Raw genomic sequence first — 14,064 nt, 5'->3', positions numbered from 1 at the left:
TATAGCAGCCATCTTTCCACAATTTGCCTTCCTACTCAAGTAGTTGAGTAGGGACATGGAGCTGGGAAAGAGAATGTGGCTGACAGTGAGAACGCTATAAGGGAAACCCTCCTTTTTATCCACTGCTGCTTATGCACAGCATTTGAGAACCCCACATTATGCAGCCAAGACTTATCCCAGCAGGAGGGCAGCAGGCAATGGCCTTGAGGTTGGCATAGAATCATAGAGTTGGAAGGGATCCTCCTGGGTCATCTAGTCCAACCCCCTGCACTATGCAGGACACTCACACAACCCTATTGCTCATCCACTGTAACCTGCCACCCCCTTGAATCTTCACAGAATCAGCCTCTCCATCAGATGGCTATCCAGCCTCTGTTTAAAAATTTCCAAAGATGGAGAACCCACCACCTCCCGAGGAAGCCTGTTCCACTGAGAAACTGTTCTGTCAGGAAGTTCTTCCGGATGTTTAGACAGAATTTCTTTTTAATTAATTTCATCCCATTGGATCTGGTTCATCCCTCTAGGGTAGCGATCCCCAATCTGTGGGCCACGGACCACATGTGGTCCATCGACTAATTGGAGGTGGGCCGGGAAGGACGCCTTCTCCCCTCCCCCAGCCCTTTGCTTCATCCCCCCCCCCCCGCCCCTTTATAACACACTTCGGGTGTCATTGTCTCCCATCACTCCCAGATGGGACTATCTCGTTGCAGAGAAACAAGCTCAGGGTTCCCATTGATTTGTCATTGACATGAGTTAAAATTTCCATGAAAATAAAATGTTCCTTATGTTCATTGTTGTGGCGTGTCTGTATCTTATTTTGAAGGGATGTTTAAACATTACCATAGCGATCAGAGAGCGTTAGGGCAGTGGTTGAGAGTAGAGGAGTAAACTACCCCCCCCCCACCGGGCCTCAGTAAAATTGTCAAGCGTTGAGTGGTCCCCGGTGATAAAAAGGTTGGGGACCACTGCTCTAGGGTATGCTTCAGACTGCATGGCTAGAGCAATGTGTAGGTCCATGGTCTAAAGGAGAATACCCCACTGCATGCGGGGACTTGTCTCAGGGGAGGCAGGCTGGTGGACACTCCTGAGAGCCCTCCCTGTACTCCTCCTGCTGCCTTTATTTACCTGGACCTTAGCCCTGTCACCTGGACCTTGGCCCTCTCCCTCCCTGCTCTTCAGTTGTTATGGCTTACAGTTGTCTTTTATTGTGACAGCTTGGGTGAGTTGGGCATTAGGATGAATCTTTTCACCTGGAAGGCAATGCCTGCATGCCCACATGCCACAGTTGGGGACTCCCCTAAGGGTTATGGGATGGAGCCAATTATGCAGCATGCCCGGCTTGGGGGCTGTCAACATGGCTTTTACCACCAGGTGGCAAAGGAATGACATAGTGATGCACATGGCCCTCTGGATTTTCCACCTCTTGGTTACACCCCCTAGCAGTTGGACTGGGGATGTGGGGTTCACTGGGTGACAGGCAGGTTGCCGGATGCAGGGTCCATCCTCATGCTCCCCCATTGCTCCTGCACTGCATTCAGTAAAGCCGTGGGTCTTTTATTTCCCCAGCACCTGTTTTATTCTGCACCTTTGCTCCCCTTTATTCCCTTCTCTCCATCCCACAGATGGCTGGTGCTAGGTTCACAGGAGGGAAGTAGAAACATCTGAATAAGGAGTGCTTGGGTTCAACAAGCTTGAGAACACTTTTTAAAGTGAAGATTGAGTACTAAGAGCTCCGTTTCCACGTCTTGTCTCCTTTGGTATGTGCTCCTGAAATTAAAAATAAAATGAATGTACAGGGCTTCCATTGCACTCTAGATTCTGTCCTTTCTTATAATTTTTTAAAAAGAGCAACTCACTGGAAATAAAAACTAAAACATTCTGTCATCCTTTAAAATCGCAGCAATTTTCTGGGCTGGAAAAAAGCTCAGTTCTCTTATGGCATTGTTGTGTGTGGTCCTCGGGGTCACAAAGTGCAGACTGTAGAGGCTGAGGGTGGGGAGTGCAGAATAAAACCTAGATCTGAATCATTTTACATAAAGCAGCCAATCTGCACAGTGCAAATGCACACTTCCCTCACTGGCTTCTGGGAATAGCTCAAGGTCCAAAGGTGGCCTTGTTCCAATGAAAAGAAGCCAAGATGGGGTGCAGGGAAAGGAAGAAACTGCAGCACTTCAATTCACATGTTCAAGTAGAATTGAGAAGCACTTGGAGAACTTCTGATGACCAGCAAGTACAGCAAGGAAGAGGTCTGCATATTTCTGACAGGTACCGGGGGCATTTATGTAACCTTTGATTTATTTTAGTGCATGCCATTTGTACTCAACTAATTCCCTCCTAATAAAAATAGTTTCCTCTTTAATATATTAGAAAACAATACTCTGACAAGAGCTAGTCAGGTTGCCCAGGAATAGTTTACTTCTTGTCTGGAAAATGGTATGGATATGGCATAAACATCACCAATTACTCCATGGTGAAGGAAGTGGAAGAAATGTTTATATCTTGAGCATGAATTCAACTTGCTTGAAGTTTTATAGGCTTTTTTTCTGGTGCCCCATGAAGAAATTTTGGTGGGCTGAAAAGGTCTGGAAAGAGGTGGGAGTTCAGACAAGGCAAGGAAACCATGTAGGGAGGCAAAAACTAAAACGGGTATAAGAACTTGTGAACAAAAAAATGAAAGTGTAAATAGGAGGACGAATAGGCAGCATACTTCTCTGTCAGCTTAGTATTGGTTACTGCTCTCTTTCTTTCATATTCTCTTTCCTCACAGGCTGTGCTGATCAAAATGACTGGAAATTATTTGCCCAGGCTATTATCTTTATACTATAGTTTTCTTCCTTCTCTCTCTCTCTCCCTCCCTCCCCCCCCCCCATCCCTTCCATTCTGCTCACTTACACTTTCCCATATGGTGACTTTGGAAAATTCCTCTTTGCATAGAAAGGACAGGAAATTCTCTTTGAGAGAGAGGGTTGCCTATTTCTCGCTTTCCGCCCCCCCTCTAGTTCCACTGATCACATCTGGAAAGGATCTGACTTGGGAAATTGTTTGGTGCTTGGAGTGTGTAATTGACATGGCGTAAGCCAAGGGAACTTGGTGTGAGAGAGTGTGTGCATGTGTGTATGTGTGCATGTGGGGGGGACAAGGGAAACATTTTTCTCCAGATATTTTCATCACTATCATCTAAGCAGAGGTGAGTTTGTTTCAGCAGTTTTCTTCTCTAATAGAACATAGTTGGGGGACAGTGAACAGCTGCTTTGATTTTAGCCATGGCAGTTTGAAAACTCATTATGCACACCCAAAAATGAATAACCTGGTTATACTAACAATAGGTTCTATTTTACTGTCCTGAAATACAGAATGCTGTAGGCATTGAATTAATTAACTATAGCTTGTGCATGTCTAATGGACTTTACTGGATAGAAAATTTTCTAGCAACTCTTGAGGACTCCAGATTATGCTAAGCAGAGCACCAAAATGTTCTCATGGTGCTGGGGATTTGGGGCTTGACAGAGGCTGCTGCTATGAACACTGAAACAAAAACCAGGACATGGTTGCTACTTAAACAGGAGAAATCTGTTGTACCTGTCTTCAGCTCTGTTGGGTGTCTCAGAATCACAGCCCAAAAGCAGTGGGGTCTTTGCATAGACTTGTTGTTGTGTGAGGCAACATTCTTTGGAGGAGGCATTTGAGAGCTAGGATTTCTTTAAAAACAAAAACAAACTTAAGATCTTATTTGAACTGAAAATGAAATCAAAAACTTCTGCCTACTGCTGTTTTAAGTAAGCAGATGTTTCTGAATCCTATCGGGTGGCACCAGAGCACAATTCAAAGCCAACGAAGCAGGAAAAGGCAGGCTGATATCAATAATATATGAGTCTTCTTACTTAGCAAAAGAATTGACTTCAAAACCAAAATCTATCTCCACGTTAATCTTTACTTTTGTCATACAATTTGTATTACAACAAATTATATTTACTGATATCAGAGATTATTCTATTTTGCAGTGTCTTTATCAGACTTTAGACATATAAACATTTTGGGCTTTATGGCATTCACTTACAAAAAGAAATAGGATCCATGCTCTACCACAGAAATGCAGCATGTGGATGTTGCAGTCTTTGGAAGGGAATTCACTCAACATCTGATGATAGAAGTTGGACTGTAGACAACAAACAGCTTCAATGCGGTTTTCCAAGCTGGAGCCAGCCTGAAGTCTTGTATTGCTCTTTGGGGAAAACTCTTGTGATGTGGAGCAGTATCAGCTTCAAAAGGCTTGAGTTAACTGCCTTCTCTGCCACGTGCCGACTGTATGGTTTGGGTTGAATCATGTTAGTATATAATTTATTTAAAATGTATAAGTGTGCTCCTATCCTACTATGAAGTATGCTAACTTCTATGGGACTGGCTTCTTAGAAAGTATATCCAGAGTACCAGCCTAATATTCAGATTTCATTGATACTGACTGTTTGCTGAGTGATATTCGATCAGCCATTCTCCCAGTTAGATAAATGCATGAACACCCATTAGAAAATATGGCTTTTCTTCCATGCTACAATGATCTGGTTCACAGTCACACAGTATCTGTTAGCAAACATTTGACAGCTAGAAAAATGGATTTTTGCTTTCTTTGCAAAGGCTTGCTGACATTTTTATATAATATAATGCACACACTCATTATTTTAATTGAGGGTTGCCAATTCTAGGTTGGGAAATACATGAAGACTTTTGGGTGGAACTGTGTTACCTGAATTGGTCAGGAGACATGTGTCAAGTTTGGGGAATAGCTTGCAAGAGATCAGGCAACTTTAAAAGTTGCCTATGTATATTAGGTAATTGCTGCACCCTGTGAACTTGAGGCAGACAACAGATATATAAGAATAAAATAGGCAGTCTTTATTTAATAGAAAGTAAAATAAAGAGACATAGACAAACGTGTAACAAGCACACTATCAATCTAGCAGATGGGGAAATAAAGGATTGAAAGGAAAAGAGTCTGTGATAGAGGGTCAATGGAAGGATAGTTACTAGGTCCTGAAAAGGTGGAGACACAGACGGCACGGAGTCCAGCAGGGCTCTCTGGATGGATCCAAGGCTCCAGAGTTGGCAAAGTGGGTTGCCAGAACAGGGACTTTTGTACCCTGTTGGATGGCGGAGTATGCTAGATCAGTGGTCCCCAACCTTTATTAGGCTGGGGACCGGCAGGGCATTGGGCCGCGCCCGCAGGGCCCGCGGCCACGCCCACGCTTTGGGCCACGCCCACGCTTTGGGCCGCGCCCGGCCGCGCCCGCGGGCCGCGCCCACGGATCGGGCCGCGCCCGCGAGCCGCGCCCGTGGGCCGCACCCGCGGATCGGGCCGCGCCCGCGAGCCGCGCCCGGCCGCGCCCGCAAGCCGCGCCCGTGGATCGGGCCGCACCCGCGGACCGCGCGGGCGCGGCCTGCACGGGCGCAGCCGGCCCTGATTCCCTCTCCCCGCCCTCCCGCAGTAAGTAGCTTCCCGGGTTTTTTACTGCGGGGGGTTTTTACTGCGGGGGGGGCGGGGAGAGGGAGCCGCGGCCCGGCCCCTTGGCCTTTGCGGCCCGGCGCCGGGCCGCGGCCCGCAGGTTGGGGACCACTGTGCTAGATATTGCACGCACACTAGATGGGCTGTCTCAGGGTTGAAGCAATGGGTAAAATGGGTGCTAATGGCTCAGGAGATGGGTGAGGGAGGGACTTGATGGCTCTGGTAGTACAATGGGATGGTTCCAGGGGTCTCAAGAGACCAGCTAGTTGGGTGTAGGGGAAATTCCCTCCTGGCAAAGTGGCTTGGGTTGAATCACAAGTATGAAGACAAAGAGGATGGGCAAGAGCTCTCCGGTGCACCGTCTCTGCTGGCCACTGAATTAGCAATACAAAGGAGTGGGAGAGGAATGAATGCAGAGCACAAGGGTTGCAGCTGTCAGGTCAGACCGGTGGCTTTGGTCAAGCTGAAAATGGAGTCTGGCCAGGCTAGAAAACCTAGAGTCTGGCTTTGGCATAAGCCTAGACTGGTAGAGGAGGCCATGGGTGATTGGGCACTGTGTCCAGCGATGAAGGGTTCCATCATACATAACAACAGGGAGTGGCTAAGATTTGGGGCAAGGAGGGACCTCAGTGGAGTATAAAGCTATGGAGTCCACCCTCCAAAGCAGCCATTTTCCCTAAGGCAACTGATCTCTTTAGTTTGGAGATGAGCTACAATTCCAGGGAATCCCCAAGTCCCACCTGGGGACTTGCATCCCTAGTTTTATGGCTTGTGGACATGTCTTTAAGTTGCATTGACCTATAAAAGAATGGTGGGCCATATATAGTTTACTTAGGAGGGCACTGCCTGTATTTTGTGTTACAGCAGAGTCAGGAAAAGCTATACCTGTCAAATTCCGTTTCTATACAACTACTAGAGAAATAGTGTCCTGTTTTACATCTGGTTACCTGTTTTTTCATTGGTGGTAAGCCTTCATCTGAGAGTACAGTACCATGCTATTTAAAGAGCAAAGCAGGCCTGCTTTTAATTTTTTTACAAAAACACCTTCTATATTTATGTTGTAGCGGTAGTGCCAGCTTTTACAATCAAAAAGCTTGGGAATGCCAACTCATGGTATTTTCCTTGATTTCAGTGGAAATGTACCCAAAATTCATCATCCTGTTTCCTGTGTTGTGGCTGTTGGCACTTGGCTCTAGCAGGATTCAAGATCAGAAGGATGAAGACAGCAATGATTTCCCAGAAAATTCATCTGAAATGCTCAGCCCAGAACGCAACTCATTGACTCCAGATTGCCCTAAAAAATGTAGCTGTTTTCAGGAAGGGATTGTGGATTGTGGAGGGTTTTCTCTGAAAGAATTTCCTATTGATATACCAGAACTGACCAGCCACCTTTCCTTGCAGGTAAAGTAAACAAAACATGGATCACAAATTAGTTGTGGGAGTCCATTGTTATCTAGTTGCAGCCTAGTGATTTAATGATTGTATGTGCGTGCGTGGGCAATGCATAGTCTATGGCAGGCTTATCAAGATTGCTTAAGGGGAAAACATTATAAAAATGTTCATCATTGATCATTTTGTGTAAGAAAAAGGGGGCGGTTTTCTATACAAAATGTGCAGTTCTAAATCAGATACAAGCAGCTTTGAATCAGTAGGCAAAGAAAAAAGGAAGATACTTAGGGAGCTGAAGCATCAAAGCGCCACACATATAATGGTTTTTCTTGTGCTGCTGTGACCTTTAAAATGTCTCAGCTTATATCCTGGTCCTGGAGGTCCTGCTGATATTGTCCCTGGAAGTGTTAAGTTTCAGCTTCTAAAAGGCATGTCTTAGAATTAACACCAAGAAAGACCCACAGGAATATAGTTAGTTGTTCCTTTCCCTTTTGGCCTAGCGATTTACTCAAAAACATTGTGTGTTGATTGAGAGCACTGCTCAGTTAACATGCAAGCAGCCCCACTGTAGGCAGGCCAGCGTCAAAATTCACCACCCACCCCTATTCACTTCTACATTTCCCTTAGGAAACACCCTGTGTAAAGAGCAGTGCAAGCTAGGTCCCTTTTGGTCTATTATGGCCTGGAGGCAACAAACTAGAGAACAACTAGACAGGTTTTTTTTTTTTTTAAACACAATTTCCCAATAGGAATTGGTAGCCATATTGTAGCCATGCGTCCCAAGGCACAATTCCATGTAAAGGCATTGTAGGGCCCAATTTGGATCAGGACTAGAGCACCAGTTTTAGGAGTCAAACAGCCTGGGGATTATTTGCCCCATCAGGCAGCTGCATGAACAAGGAATACCTTCATGCACAGTGGTTGAATAGAGCAAATAAGAGTTGGGGAAATGGCACAGGGGAAATCCCTTTTCTTTTGCGCTATAGTCCTCCTTACCAGAATTGGCCATCTGTTGGGCTACCAAACATGGAGAACTTGCAGCTGGTGTATGGCTGCAAGTTTCTGTAGTATCACAAACACCACTCGTTTGACTCTTAAGGGACACAAACACCCTCCTATGGCAAAACTCGCAATTTGTGATAGGACATGGGTGACTGTTACTTGAAAGGGGTGGACAATGTACAGACGTCTACTAGGCATGTCCAGCATTTGAGTGCATTTACCATAGCTCTTTTGATCCCAGCCCATGTGGCCTTGCCTAATCCTGTCTTGGGTTCTCTATTTATTGCAGTACAAGCAAAGGCTTTTGCCCCCAAAGCAGCTGTTGCAGCATCCTATACAAGATCAGTAGGGCAGGAAACTGAACACTGTGCCCTACAAGCTCACTCAAGAGATAAGCATTCTTGTCATTCAGAGCAAGGTGAAGATTCTTGGAAGTGCCTTTCTGTTTTAACTGGGAGTCCTCTTAAAGGCTTTAGCTGCTGATCAATCTTCTCTCTTCCTCCAGAACAACCAGATAGAAGAAATTTTTCCAGAAGAGCTTGCACGTCTTTACAATCTTGAAACTCTCAATTTACAAAACAACAGGCTCACTTCCAAAGGTAAGCCGGGAAACTTCAGGATAACATCTGAGTGCGGATAAAAGCTGAGATGGATGAGCTTATTATAGGGCAAAGCATATGGCCATTCAGCACTCGGGGAGGGGGATTAGAGTTGTGCACCACTTCTGACCTATACATGTTGATTTGAAGGTTAGAATAAATCCTACATCTTTGTAAGGATCCTGTTTTCACAAAGAGAACCCATGCACTAGGAAAGTACTCCCCCAAGTCCACTCTTTTATAATTATGCTAGTTCACTCTGCCCAGAATTCTGTACCCCCTGAATTCTGATTTAAGAAAGAGGATATCTTCTTTAACCGCTCTGCGGTTAAAAATAAAAGGCTAAGGGCTCCCTGGGAGGAGCCCGTCCGTGATGGGGACGGCAGAGGATTTGCCTCCTGCCCCCCAACTGACCAGTGGCAGCCCCAATCGGCTGACGCGAAGCACCAGCCGATTGGGCCCTCCGCTGCTCCGCCCGCCTCCTCAGCCACCCACCTCCCAACGTCGCCTGCCTTCCCCTGCCGCCCGCCATTCCCAGCCCGCCAGCCCCAGAGCCACCTCACCAGCCGACCGCCCTACCCTTCCTCCATGGCCGATTCCTCGCCTCGCCTGCTATGTCACCCTTCTGCCTCCCTCGCCCGCCCCAGACTGCCTCACCTCCGCCAAGGCTACCCATCACGCCTGGCCCCCCAACCACCGTCCATCCCCGCTGTCTTCCACTACTCTGCACCGCCTTCCCCGCTCTCTATTCTAACCCCCCAATATCCTTTCCGCCTCCTACCCTCCACCCGCCCTCAACGAGTTGCCGCGCCGCCGTCAGGCTCTGCGCCCCTTCTGCTGTCCGGCTGCTTTGCCTCGCCGACTTCGCGCCCCGTCCCTGCGGCCGCCTCCACCACCCCGCCCCGCAGACCACTCCCCCCAAACACCAGTGCGCCGCCGCCCACACCCCCCTCCACCCCTCCCCACCCTGCCGTCCGACACCACCTGGAACGCGCCCCGCCCACAGGGTCATGCTGCCGCCCACAGCCTGAGCACGCTCCCAGCACACACGGCGCCCCGTCCTCTGCGATCCTTCCACCGCACGGTACGTCCTCTGGCCTCTGTCTGCCGTGCCCCTCCCCCATTCCTACCTGCCATACCCACCCGCCTTCTCTATCCCCACCCCGCCACTTTCCTCTGCACAACCAGCCACCCAGCCACCCATCGCTACTGCACCCTCCCCCTCCCCAGCCTTCCCCCTGGCCCCCCACCTTTCCCTTCATCTCCCACCTTTCCTTCCTTCTGCCCACCATTCCATTGCCCCGCCCTTCCTACCTACCTACTTCGTCCCTTCCTTACTCTTCTTTTCTCACTCTTCCTCCCTCTCTTTCTCTCTTCATCCCTCTTTCCCTTTCTCTCTTTCTCCATGCCTCTCTTTCTCCCTTACTTCTACCCATCCCCCCAAGCACATTCCTAGCGTCCGCTGTATTTGACTACAGCAGGCTTAATGTCTAGTTTAAAACTAATTCTGAAATATAAATATGTCATTTAAAGCAATGTGCTCCTGTGCTGAGAGAAACATTACACAAAAGGAATCTTGGTATGACCATATTTATAATTATATCAAGATTTTGGTGAGATGCTCAATCTATGCTCACGTGGACATTGATTGTGTGTGTGTGTGGTTACAACAAAGGAACAGAACATGAACTTGGGAGCAAATCATGCAAGCACAGCATTCTGTCAAGAAACCTGAAAACCGTAAAAAGAACAAAGGATAATTTTGGAAAATAAGTGGTAATCTGAAATTCTAAAATATGAGAAATTTGGATCAAAGGAATTCCAGATGCTTCCCTGCAAAGAAATAAATAAAAGGGCTGCACTAGTCCCAGGAGATAAAACATAAGGTCCAAGCCAATGTTGCAAAATCAAAAAAATTATATTAGTTTAAAATTTCCTTCATGTTTGGACAATAGTTCACTAGTGGAAGGGAAAATATACACAAATATATGTATCAGCATTTTTTGGGAATAATACTTCACCCTTCTTCAAACACCATGAAGTTCCATTGAAGCACTACCTGGATTGGTTTCCTTTGGAAAAGAGATAATTGGAGTCTATTGGCTTTTTTGTAGAGATAATTGGAGTCTTTTGGCATTTTTGGCAGAGCAGTGGTAGACATACATAAGCACTTCTTCAGGACAGCAGACTCACATATCAGTTCCTCAGTGAGAAAGATCCTAGGCTCCGACTGAATAATCCATTTTTATAAAGTTCATTAGCTGGAAATCTCACTTAAAAGACGGCAGGACGGAGGCGGAAGGCCATGGGGCAGCCAAAAGCCTCCATGGTGGCTGGATGTTCCACTTCCTGCCTCTCCCTGGGCGAGGAGTGGCGCTGGAGCCTCATGGCTCTGTGTGGTCAGCACTGTGGTGTGGAGAAAGGCCTTCTGAGCGGGCACACAGTTCCACATGGGGCCAGGCCCAGCAGAAGCATACCTGGCCACCTCCATGTGAATCAAGGAGCAGTACTGTTGCAGAAGCGGGGATGGCACTAGCTCTCAGTTTGGAAGACCAAGAGCTGGCTGGGAGGTGGTGACGGCCCACTGTGTTTGCATGGGGTTGGGAAGTGGCAACATCCCACTCAGCCCACAGGGAGGCAGATGGGCAGAGAGCAGGAAGGCTTCCGGTGGGCCCAGTTCTGTGCGGGACTAGAAGGCCACGGATAAGGCCCCACCCACCCCACCCAACATCTCAGGTCGCACAGCTGGGAGGTGGGCTCGGGCCATGGAGAGGCAGGCAGGCAGGTGGCAAGGAGGCTTGTGGTGAGTCTTCTGGCAGGACCGGCCCCCACAGGACCGGGAGGCCGTGGGGAAGGCCCTCCCAGCCCCATGCAGCAACTCAGAGCATGCGGCTGGAGGGCAGGGTCAGGCCACAGGTAGGCAGGCGTGCAGGCAGTGGGGAGGCTTTACAGGACATGGCATTCACAGGGCCTTCCTGCCCTCCCAACAGGCGGCACCAAGGCTGGGGCCAAGCGACATCCCAGGCTCTCCCTTACTCCCAGTTAGTTAGTTAAAAATATTTTTACTCTTGTACTCAATATTTTCTTGAACTCAGCACAATAACATATTTCAAGGACACAAAATTTAAGACTCTGTTACAAAATAAAAGCTCATAGAACCTAGGTGTTTTTGAGGCGGGGGGGAAAGAATATTAACACAGCCCTCCTTCAGAAGCTAGAAACCCTCATTGCTGATTGTTCCTATGAGCTTCTGATTGTCCAAACATTCTTTTTATTTTTAGGACTTCCAGAGGAAGCATTTGAACAACTGGAAAGTCTGAATTATTTGTACCTTGCAAACAATCAAGTAAGGACATTTGACAGATGTAAGAATTGCTGCATAAATATGTTTATTTCAGTACTTGGAACATGTAATAAGTATCCCCAGGACAGAGGGTGGGTTAAGAAGGGCCTTTTATTGTTTTGGTTGAAGGGGGAAATTGATGCAAGGTTCACTGCAGGCAACACTGTACAGAGCTGCATAATGACTGTTAAAGGAAACAGGTTTAATAGGTTACATGCTACCATTTTCTCCTTTGAAAATATTCAAGAGGCGAGAGAAAGTACTATTGAACAGCATATTTCCATACACGTATTCAGTTTTGCGCAAAGGAAGACTGTGCATACTTTTGCACACATTGGTATTCATAAGACTAGGAAGCGGCCAACTTCTAACAAGTGCCAAACTCTTTTGGCTTTCAAAGGGTTTAGCAAGCAGCCTCTTAAAACACGTTTCCCCCTATGGACTTAAAAATAAGCATTCCAGAATGGCTACAGTTTTGCGGGTCCAGTAGTATACACATATCCCGTACAAAGTTATCCTCTTGCATTAATACACCAGAATCAAAGGTGTTATCTTACCTGACTGAGCTATGGAAGCCCATTTGAATGGGCTCTTCCTGCTGCATTACAACAAATGTCAGAGTGGCAGGAGGACTGATCATGTGATATGTTGTGCTCACTTAATTACCCGTTTTGTTGCACACAAGCACAGAGCTAATATATATCCAATTCATCTCACAATTACTACAATGAAAATGTGGAGCCAAATATATCCTAAATGTCATAAATATACTTTATGAAAAGTATAAGTCCCCCATCACAAAAGGTGGAGTTTTGAAGAAAGACTTGACCAGCTGGCCATGATTCAGTCTTGGAGCAAAGCTATGAAATTCAGTGTAAATGCTAAGTCAAGTTCCTTTCTCTACAGCTTCAGCTACAGCAGTACAACTGAATATTGTGCCCAATGAAAGGGAAATTGCTGTAACTGTACAAATGAAATTACTCTATTGTGGCTGAGTTGCAGTATCAAACTGCTTCTCTAGTAACATCATGTCCTTTCCTTCCCTTTACAGCTATTTTCCATGTAACAGTTTTGGCAAAGAGCAGTTCCATAAAAGTAGAACACATGCCAGATTGTGACTAATATTCCAGAACGTTTCTGTCCAATTTCCCCCCTTATGCGATAAAATAGTTTTTGACCTTTCTTCCTGAGACTGCAGCAGAAGAAAATTGCATCCATATAATAGAAGCAAACTTCAGAATATGTTCTGCTTTTATTTATTTACTGCATGGCATGTGTAGTGTAGCCTGGGAAGGGACATTGCCTGGTTCCACATTATGCCCCCTAGTATTCCTTAGAGCACTAGTGCTCCATTCAGATTCTTGGAGGTTTCCCACCCCAATACTAGCCAGGGTCAGCCCTGCTTAGTTTCCGAAATCTGACAGGATCTGGCTTGCCTGGGCTATCTTTTCTACTGGGACATTATGGACATGCAAAAACAGCTTGTTGCTTTGACTATTGAGTTCCAGGACAAGCCAGACAAAATGCTTTCTGCATCATACACTCTGCAAGGGGAGATGCTATAACCAAGACCTGCATGGTTTTTCTTCAGCAGGAAGGAAGGGCTAAGATGGAAATGCTGAACTATCATAGGTACATCATTAGCTGCCTTGTGGCTATTTTAATAGAAAGGTATAGCAATGATCTATAAATAAATAAGTAAAATAATCTCTGCCCATGCAAAAACAATCTCTGTACTTAGAATCAGATTCCTCTTCTGGTATAAGATGATTGTGCACAAGATTACAAATCCTCAGAAATATTATTATGCATAGCTTAGGGAATTTTAAAAGAACAACTTTTGGAGCATAATTTCTTATATAAGTTGAAGGTCATTAAAAATAGTCCTGTTTTTCTTACTGAGATTTTAGAATGTCCTTGCCAAAGTCAATATTTTATAGCATTTTTACTATAACCCTGAAACTAGCATTACTCAGAATTAGGAATCTTGTAAATAAAATGCACTAGAACAGTGGTCCCCAACCTTTTTATCACTGGGGACCGGTCAGCGCTTGACAATTTTACTGAGGCCTGGGGGTGGGGTAGTCTTTTGCCAAGGGACACCGCTGCCGCTTGAGCCCCTGCTCCACTTGCTTTCCCGTTGGCACCCCTGTCTTCCCTCCGCATGCTGGGGGGCACTTCCAGCAGCAGCTGCGCAGTGCCATGCTGAGGGGGAGCCCCAGCCATAGCGGCTG

General features: G+C 46.5%; 1 protein-coding gene across 3 annotated transcripts in view; it reads left to right on the top strand.

The window, feature by feature from the left end:
• Nucleotides 1-2,005: 2,005 nt before the first annotated feature.
• Nucleotides 2,006-14,064, top strand: part of PODN (podocan) — a 29,871-nt gene continuing 17,812 nt past the window's right edge. Inside the window, exons 1-4 of one of the 3 annotated variants that reach the window (XM_077333706.1) lie at nt 2,006-2,246; nt 6,630-6,898; nt 8,394-8,487; nt 11,769-11,833. In XM_077333706.1, the coding sequence (XP_077189821.1) occupies nt 2,138-2,246; nt 6,630-6,898; nt 8,394-8,487; nt 11,769-11,833 (537 nt within the window). In that variant the 5' untranslated portion in view covers nt 2,006-2,137. Of the gene's footprint in view, nt 2,266-2,950; nt 3,188-6,629; nt 6,899-8,393; nt 8,488-11,768; nt 11,834-14,064 lie in introns of those variants that run through there. The other 2 variants (XM_077333708.1, XM_077333707.1) reach the window with 2 other exon arrangements.

Source organism: Paroedura picta, chromosome 4 (assembly GCF_049243985.1).
Source record: "Paroedura picta isolate Pp20150507F chromosome 4, Ppicta_v3.0, whole genome shotgun sequence".
In the NCBI taxonomy this organism is placed as follows: domain Eukaryota; kingdom Metazoa; phylum Chordata; class Lepidosauria; order Squamata; family Gekkonidae; genus Paroedura; species Paroedura picta.
This window is presented reverse-complemented; position numbering and strand designations above follow the sequence as displayed.